This window comes from Podarcis vaucheri (genome assembly GCF_965113315.1).
Source record: "Podarcis vaucheri genome assembly, chromosome: 8".
Lineage (NCBI taxonomy): Eukaryota > Metazoa > Chordata > Lepidosauria > Squamata > Lacertidae > Podarcis > Podarcis vaucheri.
The window spans coordinates 59,342,615-59,359,359 of NC_138766.1; the positions used below are offsets into that span (position 1 = coordinate 59,342,615).

At 38.1% G+C, this 16,745-nt stretch overlaps 1 protein-coding gene across 3 annotated transcripts in view; it reads right to left on the reverse strand.

Annotated features, from left to right (window-relative positions):
• Positions 1-209: 209 nt before the first annotated feature.
• PDE7A (phosphodiesterase 7A) overlaps positions 210-16,745 on the reverse strand; it is a 48,360-nt gene continuing 31,824 nt past the window's right edge. For all 3 annotated transcript variants that reach the window (XM_082233898.1, XM_082233899.1, XM_082233900.1), the window contains 10 exons: positions 16,049-16,200; positions 14,035-14,098; positions 12,537-12,632; positions 9,930-10,030; positions 9,466-9,597; positions 8,279-8,374; positions 7,739-7,879; positions 5,724-5,820; positions 3,447-3,527; positions 210-2,062 (listed from right to left, as the gene is read on the reverse strand). In XM_082233898.1, the coding sequence (XP_082090024.1) occupies positions 1,851-2,062; positions 3,447-3,527; positions 5,724-5,820; positions 7,739-7,879; positions 8,279-8,374; positions 9,466-9,597; positions 9,930-10,030; positions 12,537-12,632; positions 14,035-14,098; positions 16,049-16,200 (1,172 nt within the window). In that variant the 3' untranslated portion in view covers positions 210-1,850. The remainder of the gene's footprint in view (positions 2,063-3,446; positions 3,528-5,723; positions 5,821-7,738; positions 7,880-8,278; positions 8,375-9,465; positions 9,598-9,929; positions 10,031-12,536; positions 12,633-14,034; positions 14,099-16,048; positions 16,201-16,745) is intronic.

The following is a 16,745-nucleotide window of genomic DNA, read 5'->3' on the forward strand; positions in this document are numbered from 1 at the left end:
TTTGGGTTCAATGTGGCTTACTTTCAGGTAAGCAGGTATAGGATTACAACCTAAAAGACTTGTTTTCTTCCTATGCCTTCTCAATTTTATGTTCAAAGTAAGTTTGAAACACTGTAATGACCCGTTTAAACAAGTCTCAAAGGAGCTACAAAGGGGGAATATGTGGTTAAGGTGGTTTCAGCTACTTTTCTAAGGCTGGACTCAGGAGATAATGTGAAAAGTTTTTTATTATTAATCAAAAGTTAACAGCAACAGGCACATTAAAATGAGTATGGCAAAGCCTTTTACAAATGGCTTTACACTGAAGCTCTCTCCCAAAAATGGCTGTTGCAAACTGTAAACAGAATGGAATAAACAGTCTTTACAGTAACAAGGGAAATACAAATGAACAAAAAGAAAGCACCAATTCCTCAAAATGGATTACAGTTGTGCTTACAGTACTTAAAACAATGTAAAAAACAAATTACAAAAAAGGAATGCTTGAAGATTAAAAATTAGTCCTTAAAATTTGTCCTTAAAAACATTTTCTCCTTTTCACATCAAAAAACCCCATAATGGGGAGCATTTCAGTAGAGGGAGGAATAAGTAAACAATGCACTTTTGCAATCAACAACAAAATTTGGTCACTTAGCTTTGTGCATAGTTTAAGGCAGCTGTAGCAACCTGTTCCTTTCCCCCCTGTGGCTGCTCATGAAAATGTCACATTCTAAAAAGAATAAATAAAAAAACATTACCTTTCAAATCCTTCCTATTGTTCCCTTCCTCCCCAACCCACCCCCATCCCCAAGTATTCACACACACAAACTTTTTTTCTCTCTCTCTCTTACACTCTCTCTCACACACACACACCCACACACCCACATACATACACACACACTGCAGCGAAAGGGGCATTTGTACCCTTGTTCTGAAGGACACACTTCCCATCCCACTTTATTTCAGATTGGCAAATACCCTGAGCTGTTTCTGGTGTTCATAATCATTCCACCTGTTTTCCCTTGCATGTGCAGTTCAAGTGTACAATAGTGAAAACAACATGCAAATGTTTCCACGGCAGAATCTTAGCACAATGAAGACTCTTCTTCTCCTCCTCTATACCATCCCACATCCCCTCCCAAAATCCAGAAGTATTTCTGCCCGCTGTAATTGCATTCCCATTCTGCACTGGAGTAAAAGCTTGGCTGTGCTTTATGTAAAAAAATGCTCTTTCCAATGCACAGCCAAAATTATGACACATGGGATACTTTCTTTTTTACTAGCAGGAAAATGAGCTGCAGTTTCAGATTTGATCTCTTTGTCTTCCTTTTTTTTAAAAATAGTGGTTCCTTCACAGCCATGCAGAAAGATTAATTTAGAACCTATAGTTTCCAAGTACATTTGTAAACATCAGTTCTTGCCAGAGGCATCCAAGTAGGGGCACTTCACTCTTCCACATTTTGGACAAGGACTGAATGAGTCTTGTTAAATTCCAAGAGAAGGAATCATCCACCATGTCATGTGGCAACTTTGAATGCCTGATTTCAAATTTTCTCTAAAAACAAATAAAAACAAAGCGATGTGGCACGTAACAATATTTTCTCGTACTTTCCCCTCGGTCAAGCTTCAACCACTCCTCTGGTTTGCATATTCAAGGATCCATGCAGAAGCCAAACAAGGCATATGCATATTGCTCTATGTTCAGGTCTTGTAACTGAAAACTGGGTTCAAATGATTTATCAAAGGAAAAACTTGGAAATAAATAATGCTGGCATTGTTTACACTGAAACCTTGGCAGTCAGACAAAATTTATCCTCAAACCCTGTTCCACAGATACCAGGCAAGAGGCAGTTTTTGTTAAGCAGATCCTGGGGTCAGGATAGTCGGTGTTCCTGAGGTATAACATCAGAGTCCATTTCCTCAAATGCAGGATCAGTATCATCACCGCTGCTGGATTGTTCTCTCTGCACACCCTTCCAGCTAGCTTTATTCAATCCCAAATGACCAAGCATCGTTTGAGATAGTCTGGTGTTTGAGAAACGAGCCCACTCTGTGAATAATGGTTCCACCAAATAGGTCATAAAACCTAATGAGAAAAAACACCCTGGAATTAGAACCCCAGAAACAAGAGACTGTGTTTTCCATGTAACATTTCAATATTAAGAGTTACTTGAATGAGTTTACTGTGTTTTATCTTCCTGTACTTATTACATTTGCTCAGAGTGCTTTTCGAAAGGCAATTTATAAACTAAATAAAATAATATATACATTTTAGTACACACAAGCTCTCTCTCTCAAGCCCTAAGGAATACAACATATTTTTTTGTGTAGAGTTGAGGCTGCTACTGAGTCACACAAAAACTGCTGGGTTCAAAAGATCTCATATGGGTCAGATCAGTAACCATAAACATTTGCTGCTTCAAACTGATCAGGTAAAGGAAAGCCCTCTGATTTCACCATGCTGCTATGACAGGAAACATGTGGTAGTGCAGTCATGAATCAAGTAAGGGACTTTATGGGTAAATACTGGTCAAGAAATTTAAATGCTGCTTCTTTTTGTTATTAGCTTTCAATTGCTTGAGACCAAACATGCTGGAGACTTGTGTGCATAGCAACTCCTTCCTCCACATCAAACCAGGATGTGCGGAAAGGAGTTGTGCATGCAAGTCTCCATGGTTTGCTGTGATGTCCAAATAAGACATGCTGACCATAGTTTGCCTACAACTCAGAATTAAAAAGCACACTTCAAACCAAATTTCCAACTCTGGAAACACAGCATTAAGCAAATGGAATATTTCCCCCCACCGCTCCACCCCCACCACTGTGCAGTTCCTGAATCTGTTCTGTGGATTCCCCCAAACCCTCCTGAGCAGATCTGGGAGGGCAGAGGGGGCACCACTTGCAATAGCACAACTCTTTTGCTGAATACTGCCAATGTTGTTTAAATTTCCATCATTTAAAAAAAGGAAAAATAATAAATTTGTATACCGTCCTTCATCCATGAATCTCAGGGTGATTCATAAGTAGCCCAGTAGAAAACAAGCACCCTCTTTAAAATAAATAATTTGCCACAAAATTGAATCTGACCTAAAGTCACAATTAAAGCCTCTTCACAAGCAGCTGTCAGAATTTATCCAGGCAAAGAAATATAAATGCCAGATGAGCAAACAGAAAACTCACTCTATACACTTCCTGTTTCATGAAAATGAAAATTTCAACAACAACAACTAAACATAGGGTAGCGTTCACTAAACTTAACTCAACAGTAGTTAACTGAAATTAACAGACCTAACTTGGACATGTTCATCATTTCAGTGGGTCTACACGGAGTAAAACTAAGCTGAATACCACCCAAAATGTTCTCTTAAAAACTGTCAAAGACTTTTAAAACTAAACATCACACAGTTTATCTTCCCTATATTATATATTAATGGAAACTATAGTAACTTATCACATAGATCTGTAGTTACCAATCTGGATGTTGGCAATGGTTTCTGTCTGTCGATCACACAGCGGACTCACGCCCAAGCAGTATTTTTTCTCAACATCTCCTACAAACAGAATACTGATTTAAAAAGCCGTTTTCTACAATTCAACAAAACTGAAAGTGTTAAGGTTTTTCATTTAACTATTATTAATGTTAACAGATACTAGACAGATCTAAGAAATGTAACTTCAGTTGTTTAATAAAGCTGCCGTATTTAAAACCACAGCTTTATCATTTGAACACTAGCTTCATAACTGTTTACACATATAAATGATCTAGCATATATGATCTAGCATTTTGTTGTAATGCTCATGAAATGAAGTACTAACAATAATTCTTTCTAAACGTTAATTCTATAATGCAACAAGCTGTCACTCTGCTTTGGAACACGTTTTTAAAAGAAAAGCCTGACTAGCTTTTCAGATATCTTTTAATTGCATAACTTTCTAAAGAACTGCCTGAAGTAATTGATATTATAGTTTGAAGTCTTGTTTCTTCTGTTATGTTTTACTCCAAGAAGACCCATTTATCCTAAACAGAACCCAATAAGGCAGACATGTATATACAAAATATTTTTTCAATGTGATCCCATTGAGATCCCTAGATGAAATTTTGCAAGTAGTTCTTAGAAATATTAAATAATACATTTTTTTCATTTTTTAAGCGTATCTATTCTTTTTAAAATTTTAAGTTTTGTAACTTCAATTTAAAATTTAAAGTAAATCCATCTTGTGACATATATTAAAGCCCATGAGGTTCTGAAGAGATTGGTGTTTTTAGTTTTGACTTATCTCAATGTTGGGCTGAGCAACAAGATGAGATAAAATGCTAAAATTTAGATTTAAACTTAGTTTTTATGATTCAACAAGTGTACAAAATATTGATAAAATTGGATAACATGAGGTAAAAAAGTTGGATCACTTGATATGGAATTATCCAGCAAGAAAGTTACCCATTTATCTCTCAATGAGCAAATGTAACTTGAAAGATCAGTAGCATGATTTCCATTATGAATTTTTCCATTAAAAAATACATCACGAGTTGAACTACTTCACAAGACCTGTACCATGCCATAATTATCACTATTGTAATAATCTCTCATACAAGAATGGTTTGCGGAAAGTTTGTAGGTGAACTTTCAGGCTGTAGATCCAAAACCACAGGGCCAAGTTAGCTGCTTCAGGTTCAAAATCTTCCACTCCCTGCCTTAAAAACCATATTGTTGAAATACATAAATGCATTTCAAAAACAAAAAATCATAAGTGAGGAAAGTGACAAGACTTAACCAACCTTTGATTGCTACTTGAAGGAAAATCGCTGCTTGTGAGAAGTGATAATGATCCAGTAACAGTATATTGTACTCAAAAGCTGAGCTAATGAGTAGGCATTGGTTGCTATCAATATCATTAATAGCTTAAAGGTAAAGGTAAAGTGACCCCTGACAATTAAGTCCAGTCGCAAACTACGTCTGGGGTTGTGGCATTCATTTCACTTTACAGGCCGAGGGAGCTGGCATTTGTCCACTTCCGCAGACAGTTTTTCCGGGTCATGTGGCCAGCATGACTAAGCCACTTCTGGCGAAACCAGAGCAGCGCACAGAAACACTGTTTACCTTCCTGCCGGAGAGGTACCTATTTATCTACTTGCACTGTATGCTTTCGAACTGCTAGGTTGGCAGGAGCTGGGACCGAAAAATGGGAGCTCACCTCACCCCGTTACAGGGATTCAAACCGCTGACCTTTCGATCAGCAAGCCCAAGTTATTTAATGCAATACCAGTGAAGATCTGCACAGTTAAAAAAATTTATATACAATTTCAAAAAGTGCAAGATTCCAGAAACCTAACTGCAATTCCGTCTCAATTGCACTGACAACTTAAATCCATGTACACAAAACGGTGTGTCCAACCTTTTAACTTGCATAGCACAGTCCTACATAATTTTTAATCATCAAGCAATTCTACAGAGATAAATTCAGCTTTTTTTTTCTCAATACATGTGGCTTTGGACTGAAGTAGCAGGTGAAAATAAAGCCTTATTACTGTGAAATAGCTTCTCATCCAGTTAAAGTTAAGGTAAGCAGAAATGTCAAGTGTTCTACAAAGCTGCAATCTATACAGTAAAAATGGTCTGAGGCAACCATTCAAGGTGCAGTCATTGCAAATAATAAAATTTTCTATTTTCTCTAAGAGCCATGCTTCACTACAATTCTTTTATCATTTTGTTTCACATTCCACAGTGAAATCACTTTTCGCTACTTGCCTTGATGAAAGAATTCTTCTGTTACTTTTTCACTCCACTGCTTGCTTAATTCCCAAGTCCGGCAGGGGTTGCAAATATCAGCACATTTCAAAGCCATCTAGTAAATAAGATAAACCATCAACATATTATGCAAGATATTGTGGCCTGCTAACAACTACACACTTAAGTTTTGCAACTTCAGATGATGCAAAGTGTCACATGGCACAATGGGTCAGTGCATCTGGCTGTTAAAAAGAAGTTTGGTGGTTTAGGCCACCCAGGGATGGCTGTCAGCAGGATTCCTGCATTGCGGGAGGCTGACTAGATGACCCTGTCAGTCCCTTCCAACTCCTTGATTCTGGGACTTCTAAGTCAGCTTCTTTTAAAATCCTTAACAATATGTAATGGACAAGTGATACCGAGCAAAGGGGGCTACAATGCAGCACACATGTGGATCGCTATCACTAAATCCAATGTAACTTAGCTGAACAAGCAGTGTGTTTTGGGAAGGAAATATGTTTAAACATATATGAGTTAACTTCTCCCAGAAACATCAATGCAATCTTGGATAATTATGAAGACATTCATCTTCCATAGCACCAATAAAGAAGTCTGATAGCAAGCAATATCAATTTAATATGGCTATGTCTGGTTATCATGAAAGATCATTCATCAATACACTGCACTTCATCCTTCACCATTTACGAATGCCTGCCTGTAAATTAATGCAACGTTGCTTTTATTTCTTTTTAAAATTTGTATCCCACCCTTCCTTCAAAAGGAGCCCAGGGCAACAGAGCACACTATTTTGGCTACGGAATGTTAAACTACAGAACTCGCTCCCACAAGAAGCAGTGATGGCCATTTACATGGATGGCTTTAAAAACGGATTAGACAAATTTATGGAGGATAAGCCTATCAGTGACTACCAACCATGATGACTCCACTATTGGAGACAGTATGCCTCTAAATACCAGTGCTGGGAATCACAAAGGGGGAAACACTGTTGCACTCAGGTCCAGCATGTGGTTTCCCATAGGCATCAGGTTGGTCATGGTGAGAGCAGAATAGATTAGATGGGACTGTGGCCTGATCCAGCAGGGCTCTTCTTACATTCTTATGCTACTGCTTTCTTGTTTGGAAAAGTTTCAGAAGCAAGACTGGATTGAGGTGGTTGGGGGTCTGTTGAAATGCCCAGAATAGGGCCCCCTTCTCATCCTTGTTTTTGACCACTTCTTGGTTTGGGCCACTTACCAACTCCCAGCCTAGCCTAACTACAAGGCTGCTATGAATACATACAAGGAAGTATAAAATGGCTGCAAATGGAGTTTTAATGTTTGGAGGCAACAAAATTGTGGTTCCTTTAATCAGAACAATGCATTTCTGTACTATAAATGGCAATGTTTTTCAGCTTTCTCTCACTCAAATTAGCATACCTCCAAAGCTTCAATGAATCTTAATCCAGCCTGATTATGGCATGCTTTAGACGCACAAGTCCCACTTGTGTTCAATGGTGCTTACTTCCATGTTAATGAGCACAGGGGACTGATTCCTAAGGAGTTATTTTAGGCCTGTAGCCACTGGGGCTGGAGGCTGTGGAAAGCAATTTGATTGTTTTACTTGTACAGGTAAAATAGTAAGAAAAGCAGGTAGCTAGCATTTTTCGTAAGTGCTCAGTTAAAAAATGCTACTTTCACTTCCCAACATTCTGCAACAACAGCAAGATCACTTAGATAATTAACAGGATTTTAAAGTGTTAAAGAATATCTTTTTAAAAATAATTTCAATTGTTTTGAGATTGTGGTGAACAGAGTAAGATAAACATTTGCTACTGAGTTGCAACCATTTTACTGGCAAATGGAATATCTAAGTTTTCTGTACTAGAAAACTATTTTTGTTAGAACTATGCCATCAGATAACACATAAGGCCATCTTCAAACCTATGTGCATCAATCAAAAATTATTGTACAGTAGACGGCAAAGCAGTTGTTACTGAACAGTTGTACTACTTTTCTATTTAGGGACCAAACAATTACCTGAAGAATGAGATGACGATGATTTTCCTCTGTTAAGCATAAATCTTCCTTGTCCAAATGACTGCGAAATAGGGATAGATATTCATTTTGCCGACTGATATCAGTGGCAAGTATCAGTGCTCCTATCTGGCTTTCCATCAGCTGCCTTAAATTGGAGATACACAGAAAGAAGAATGAAACAAGTGACCAACATTTAAACAGTCTTTGTTAACTTTTCACAAAATTCAGGCCAACCCTGATTAAATTACTATAAAATACAGTTTTGTTAACAAACTAAGACCCAGTGCAACAGTGCAATAATTTAACGAAGTCTTCATATCACTCAATTTTTTTGTGATAAACATGAAGAGTGTACACTTTATAAGTGTAGCAAGTTAGGCATCGTTTTGACTGGGGTGGATGGGATACAATTGCCTTCATCATATGAAGATGCAGTAAATTATATTACTTGGAAATGTGTTTTTACTTCCATTTCACATCCATTTAAAATGTTCTGCAATACATTTTCCATAGATGCATGCGATACTGCAAATCTGACACATGCCTGTTTTCTAGTGACATATGTGCAAATAATCCAGATTCTCTCAACAATCCCACTGCAGATCTCCAGTGGTGATTTTCCAATACTGAGGTATTCTGAAAAGAAGGGGAAGAGGAAGAGGAAGAGAGAGAATTATGGTTATCAAATATTCATTTAATTCTGAATTGTATTTTCATGAATGAACAATCCTTTATGCCAATACTTCACTAGGGGATAGACAGGGCGAGTACAACCTCTCCTGGTTGTCTCTGTGGCTTTCAGTGTCATCCGTGATCACATCCTTCAGAATTCTCTCTCCAACTTGGGACTAGGCAATATTGTGGATCAAAATGGCTCCAGTCCTACCGTAGGGGAAAGTTCCAGCATGTGGTGCAGGGGCCTATGGGTGGCATAAAGTTTAATTTCATCTCCCATGCTTTTTCAACATCTACATGAAATCAGTGGGAGGTTACCCAGAGCTTTGGGATACGGCATCATCAGTATGCAGAAGATGCTACCCAACTCTCTCACTTACACCTTTGGATTCCAGAATGTGGCTGCTGGAAGAAGCTTTCCATTCAGACCATCATTACATAGCTCTTCTATGGGCTTCACTCGTTACCAGTTTGCTCCCAGGCACCAGCTTTGACGTTAAAAACCTTAAATCACACAAGGTCTGCCCCAACCAACTTCAGCTTCAGATCGTTGTGCAATAGGCACCCCAAGCTGGACAATTTGGCTTGTACACCTTTTCTGGTTGGCCATGCCCAGCTGTCAATCATATGGCATCAGGTAATTGACACGTAAAGCACAATCCCAACTGTTCCTTGGCAGCAGAGCTTGCATTTGGTGCTATTTAATTATTATGCTAAACGCAACCCCTGCTGGATTGATTCCTTGTGGGAATTGCAGCTCCTAAGCGGGGAAGTTTTCTGCTGAAAGCAGCATGGCTTGCATTCAGCGCTGAACTGAAACAACACCAAATACAAGACACAATGTTTTCTGGCAGATTTAGGCCTTTCCACCAGTCAAAGATTGCTCCCAGAGGTGTGGCCACTTTTTGAGCCAATCCATTCCCCAAAGCTGCTATAAATAATTAAATCACTCCTTTAAAAATCTCTCCCACCAAGAATTTGTGACTACCAGCAAGTAAGCATTTTTGCACTTGGTTATGTTTTTCCGAACAGAAATATTTTTCCTCACTTACCTTGTATAAAGTTGCTAAATAATGGTTTGTTTTAATAAGGAAAGGCTGATTAACACCTGGGTGATCCAAATCATGAGTGGCAGCTGCAATTAAGCCAAGAAGAGTATCCCATGGAGTCAGGGACTGGGAAAGCTGTAATATATAAAGCATGACCACATGAATATTCACTACTGACACTTCAAGCAAACTTGGGTTGCATCTGTTCTTTTAAAAAATGCACTGAATTTCATCTTTCAATGCATCAAATTCTTCTTTCATTTATTTATACTTTTATCTAGAATATAGGATTCAGAGTTCTCTGTAGGAAGACCAATAATAAAGCAGTAAGGGAGATGTACATTTTTATTACACAAAACTAGTATTTACTTATTTGTTTTTTAAAAAGGCCGGTCCCATGCCACATGAAATCTGCTTTTGAAACTGTATAACTTCTTTGCTGAAAACTGTTAAGGAGATATTTTTACCTTGGGTTCTTTTAAAAAACAGTGCATGGCCTGAGTCACATCAGCAGCATGAACTGCATTGTGGTATGGGTTGTGACTGTGGTAATCTTCTTGAACCATTACTACAAATGAGAAGAAATATTGCATTAATTTACCTTCCATATCATCGTGCACTTTTATTTTATAAGTTACTGTTGAAAAACCAAACAGCTTTGGTCACACATTCAGCCAGCAGCAGTATGAGCCCATGATCCTCCTTCCACCATGCAGATTATCTTCAATGCAAATCAGGCTGTATGCACTAGAATATCTGTCCATAAAGTCCCAGTGCACATTATTTCCCCTACATCTAAAATGGTGGAGGAGTAATCATGTAAACCAGGTGTTTGCCCTTATTAGGTGCCCACATAGAGGATCGAACTCACACTTTACATAGCATATAAATTTTAGAAGAAACTTACACCACTCAACCATATTACTATTGCAGCACTCCAGACACAACTAAAAGTATAAACCAAGGCATATACAGTTGTGCCTCCAACTCAACAGACCAGTATATTATTTAAGCAGAACCATCTTTGTTTGTGTGTGTGTTGACTACTAAACAACAGTATCCAATTATAAACAGTTCTGCCAGTTTTTTAGCTGTGCAATAGAACTTCCCTGCTCTTCCCATTTTCCACATGACTAGTAAATCTGCTCCAGAGGGTTGTGCGATCCCCACAGAACAGATTTAGAGAGTATGCAGGGAGGGGGAGGGAAAGTTCTATCACACAGCTAAAAGCCCTTGCTTTAGAAGAATTGTTCAGCTGGATACTAACCCAAAGGGCTTACACATCTCAAAACTATCCATGAGGATATAAGCTGTAGGACTGGGCTTCAATAATAGTTCTCTTCATAGAGGCACAACTCTATGAACAGTTTCAAACAAATCCAGTCTCCCCCCCAAAGTAATAATAATAATAATAATAATAATAATAATAATAATAATAATTGAGCATGCTTATAAAGAATGTGGTTTTATATTAATTTTTAAAAATAAGAATTAGGTTACTAGGTCAGGAAGCAGACCAGTGTATTAGTTTTTAAAACTTTAAGAAATTTAGCAAAGGTAAAGGTACCCCTGCCCGTACGGGCCAGTCGTGTCTGACTCTAGGGTTGTGCACCCATCTCACTTAAGAGGCCGGGGGCCAGCGCTGTCCGGAGACACTTCCGGGTCACGTGGCCAGCGTGACGAAGCTGCTCTGGTGAGCCAGCACCAGCGCAGCACATGGAAACGCCGTTTACCTTCCCGCTAGGTAAGCGGTACCTATTTATCTACTTGCACTTAAGGGTGCTTTCGAACTGCTAGGTGGGCAGGAGCTGGGACCGAAAGACTGGAGCTCACCCCGCCGCGGGGATTCGAACGGCCGACCATGCGATCGGCAAGCCCTAGGCACTGAGGATTTACCTACAGCGCCACCCGCGTCCCTTTAAGAAATTTAGGGGGCAATAAAGATTTCCTTACTCACAGGGTTTTAGATATATAAAGAATATAATATAATTGCATGCATCAAACAAATAATTGACAAACAGTGCCTGGTCTTTGATGGCATTACCATTGCTTAGCCTTGACAATTTATTTCAAAAGCTAACATATCTGGGACAAAATAAAGCCTGTTCTTTAGGAGTAACTGCTTCTCCACTGCTCTCACAAGAATAAGCAGGTTTGTCTCCTTACTACACTACTTAGAGAAATGTGAATTACAGAACGTGATAATCTCCATTTTTCATTTTATAAAGCAAAATACATACACCCATGTGTACTTGCATTATATATTAACTTAGCATTCAGCAGATGCACAATGGCAATTGCTGCCTCAGAAATGCAGGTTCAAAATACAGTAATTTGAATTTGCTGTAATCAAGGCAAGTTTTATTGTTTATTTTGAACTATCAAAAGTTATCCAATTCCTTTGCTCTCTCTCTCTCATCCTTTAGGTTTCCATTAACTGATTTTCCAAAATAAGGTACAGAATGGAATAAAGCTGTTCTATTATAGGAAAATCCTATTATACAAAATGCATTTTTATGCAGATCTAAATGTAACATTGAAACAAAAACCTTTATTGACTAGTGTTTTACATTGTTTACTAAACAACACAGCTATAACACAAAAAGAGTCACCTTTCCTTCTCCAAGGAAGCATTTTAGATGTGGGTTCCTCTCGTTTTTTAGTAATATTTTAATGCAGGCTTTCATACAGTTAGCACATTTGTTGTGGTTTGCAGTGCTTTGTGAAGCATGGTTGGATGTGGCGGGGCACATGGCAACTGCTGGCTAGCACCTGTGCCATCCAACATTCTTTCCTCCCACCCACCAGTAAACGGTATACAGCAGGTTTTTTAAAAGTCTTTAGAAGATGAGTGTCCACTTTTAACAGAAACACTTTAAAACCTGCAAAATAAATTGGCAACTAGCATGACAGCAACAGCAATACCCATCATTTCATGAGTCTATCACCCTTTTCTCTCTTCTCCCCAGTTCCTTGGGGCTCTCCATACTGGACAGCATAATTTAAAGTAGCAAATGGGCTGTTGTAGCCTATTTTTGCAAAACTGACTTAAGTGAACCTCTGAAAATTTTTACCTAAAAATCGGCGGAGCTTCATTGTATCTAGTTGGAAGTGCTCTACAAGTCCATGAAGATTAAACAGGTGGAAGGTTAAGGTGACTAAACTGTTTCCTAAAAAAAACACAAAATCATCTTTAATGGGAAGCATCAAAAATGTAGACAGGCTAAATGTTTTAAGGCACTCTATTGCATGGGCCTGAAGCAAGTCATTCATACAGCACATGCTTCCAGACCAGCTACAAGAAATCTTACTTACTAGATTTTGCAAGTAACTGACAGCTAATATTCTATTATCTCTATTATCCGCATTACTAGCAAAGCTCTGTGGTATACTACCATCACAGGCTAAGTTACTATAATTATTCCTCCTGATCCACAGAACAACAGTGGTTTCATTCAACATAATGATTAAGAATTTCAAGCACATTTTGTTTCTATTTTTTACTCAGGCAGAATAGTAATTAAAGCTTTAAGATTTAGTGTTTTTACTTCAGTGCAAAACATCTGATCCATCAGCAATGAATTGGGACTGAGAAAAATCTGTCTAGGTGATGCAAAGTGAACCCATCAGTTTAATAGCATTTGTCAGTTCAGAATTTTATAAAAACACAGATCTCATAGAAATGAAATCTCTGTACTGGATAATCTACTCAAATGAATATGAAAATTGTGAAATGTAACACATTTTTAGATTAAAGGAGGGAGAGGCTCCTTCAAAGAAAGATTTTGCCAAGGGCTTTAATATAGCATCCCAATGCCATCTGTGCCTCTGGATGCTCAAATAAGAGGGGGGGGTGGAATCTTAAAGCTTCTAAAAGTCTGTAAAAATAAATAAATGGGGGGGTTTAAAAGGGGTATGCATACTCATAAAGGTTGAGAACCACTTTAAAAATTCAGACTTCATGGAATGTACCCTCTCCTTTAAAAAACGTAACTTTATCTCATTTTACAGAAACAGAATAAGTGTCTAGCAAATGCTTCTCAGGACAAGTGGTCAAATTTAATAATCAACTACTTTCTGTAAAGCTAATCAATGAGAATTCAGTGGGTTTTAATACACATGGTAATATTTTTTACATTAAGAGGAAGAAAATATAAAATATGGTAACCATACCCTACATAAATTTCAAATATATAGTGTAAAACAGATATTTAAAACTGAATATACTGTCTGTTTCAAGTTGCTTTAGTCACAGGATTTCTTTCTCAGAGAGAAGTTATTTCCAACACTATAAATTTAAGTCCATACAGGATACATGGTAATCAAGGTATAAAGGGCTGAATGTAAGGAATTAGCATATTTTTGTTGAAAATAACAAGGTCATATGGGCTATCCATACCTGAATAATACAGTATCAGTAGTGAGTCTGGGATGTGCACTTAATGTTTGCATGAAACAGCCACTCATTCACAACTTTAAAAAGGAACTTTCTTCAATGAAAAGTAGGAGAAAGGGACTGGCTTAGTGGACAACTGACTTAAAGAGTAATATTTTAAAAACCACTAATCTTACCATTCGTTAACCTGTCAAAAAGGAAAATGTCAAAATTCCAGTTTCCAACTTTTTCTAGCATACACTGAAAGGAAAACAAAAAGGAAGTTTCACAAATAAGTTAAAAGCACTTATCTGAATACATTGCATATCTGATTCACCTTCCTTTCACCCCACAAATCAAGACAGGATACTGAAAATGAACTAGCAAAGATGTAAAAGGTGATCAGTAGCATATTTGTAACCACACCACTTATTTCTGTTTCACAAACCCCATAAACTGTCATTCTGCAACTGATCTTGCCTAATGGGTCATAAGTTGCAGCTAGCTGGCTTCTTACAGCCACAATGTTCTCTCATCTGGAAGTTACAATACTATCTTATATGGAAAAAGCATTGATAAACACTCTTTCCTTAAGATACACTGGTCATCCAAACATAGCCAAATCTCAGTTTAATAAACAGGGATGTGCAAAAGCTTCATGCACTCCCATGTAGCCCTTTTGCTTCCACTTCACTCCTCCCTTCATTGGGGGACGGGACAAGCTAGAATATGAACCCATGGTTTAAAGTTGGCTTCCAGATAGCTCTCAACAGGAAGTATGGTTAACTGTGGCTTCCTGGCTTGTTCAATTCACACAAAGGGAGAAGCAAAGGGGGCTGTGTGTTGAGTACATGAAGCTCATGCACATATTGGCTTACTAAAAAGATTTCATCACGGGCTCTGAAAATGTTCAGTTTACACACTATGCCTTCACTCTTCTCATCCACATGACCAAATACACTATCACAGAGAATAGTTATATTGTGCCAGATGTGGCAAATCCACTGTACAGAGTAACAATACCCTAAGATTGATTTAAGCAGCCCCTTGTGGAAACAAGGGCCAAACTTGTGCACAAGTCATTATACATATTTGTAAGGTAGAGGTAAAAAGGTAAAGGACCCCTGGATGGTTAAGTCCAGTCAAAGGTGACTATGGGGTGTGGCGCTCATCTCGCTTTCAGGCCGAGGGAGCTGGCGTTTGTCCACAGACAGATTTCCAGGTCATGTGGCCAGCATGACTAAACCGCTTCTGGCGCAACGGAACACCTTGACAGAAACCAAAGCAAATGGAAAAGCCATTTACCTTCCCACCGCAGTGGTACCTATTTATCTACTTGCACTGGCTGGGACAGAGCATTACCTAGTTGTGCGGATTTGAACTGCCAACCTTCTGATTGGCAAGCCCAAGAGGCTCAGTGGTTTAGACCACAGCACCACCCGCATCCCAATATACATATATCCACATATAAATATTTATGCACAGAATGAGTACAGCATCATACTGTGCCTGCCGCTCCCGGAGCACATTCAAAAACTATACTAGGGCAGGAAGAAAAAGTGGAACAAGTGGCTTTGGACCATAATTTAAGATTTTTCCTAGAGCACTGGCAGACATGACTTCTCCCTTACAAACAATACTAAAGAGGAAAACTTCAGTTTACTGTATGTATGATTATCTAGAAATATTTGTTCTTACTCAAGAGATGTTCAGTTTCTAAAACTACTAATGAAATGAAAAAGAAGGGGGAATATCTGAGGGAAATAATGTTAGTTCTAGAGAACAAAAAGAGGCAGACTGAATAAGGTATTGCCAATTATAACACAACTAAATGCAAACATATAATGAAGTTTCAGCATTTGACTTAGTTATCCAATTAGGTTTTATACTTCATTGCCTTTTAAGACATTTTGGCCAAGTCTAGTACAGTATCTATTATCTACTATAATTTCTAAAACAATACACACTCAGCTTGCCATCACAGTGAATGAATTTTCTGAGCTATTCAAACTATTTTCTGTTACCAACTGTAGTAATCTTACTATTGATTATTCTCATACCCTCATTTTTATTTTTGCTTTATTTACTTCTATGGAGGATAAATATAAGTCCAAAAGTATTTAGTACATGCAATACATGGTCACTTACAGATCTTAACACACATCAATATTTTTTTCATGGCAAAGTTATATGATAGTTTCAAAAACAGACCTTAGCTTGTCCATTATAATCATCATCTAAAATGTTTGAAGAATTTGGAAGAGTGATACCACGGAAGAAACGGGAAGATCTCAAGTACCGCTGGAAACTCAGTAACCTTCGTATATTTCTTGCAGACACAGAAACATCAATTTCAGAATTTGCTGAGGGGGGAAATAAAGAGCCTTAAATGCATGATGAATCTATAAAACATTAAAAAATAGATCTATAAGAACAGCATTCAGTTCAAGCATTGTGTTCTGCACTGTAATCACACATGTTAACCTAACCCTAACACTAACCTCAGCATATTTGTAAATAGAACCATGGTAACCTAAAACAGTACTGCACATTTAGGGTTACAGCTATCAAAGTCAACCACTAACAGAAGGGAGGAGGCATTTTTTTGCCATTTCCCTTTCACTATAGCACACCCACCCCACCAGTACTTCTCCCTGCTATTCTGGAGGATTCACAGAACAGTTCCAGAAAGTGCAAGCACCTGCAAAAAAAGTGTAGGAAGGGAATGGTGAAAAGCATGGTCCCCCTTCTGTTACAGGATGCTGGGAACATGTTTTCCATAAATGGAGCTTCATTCAGGGGATCTTAGGATCCAACTCTTGAATTCCAAACACACCAAAGCTATTGGAAAACTTGTTAGGCTTGTAATGGCTATCCTTATACTACAATTATCATATAATTGCAACTA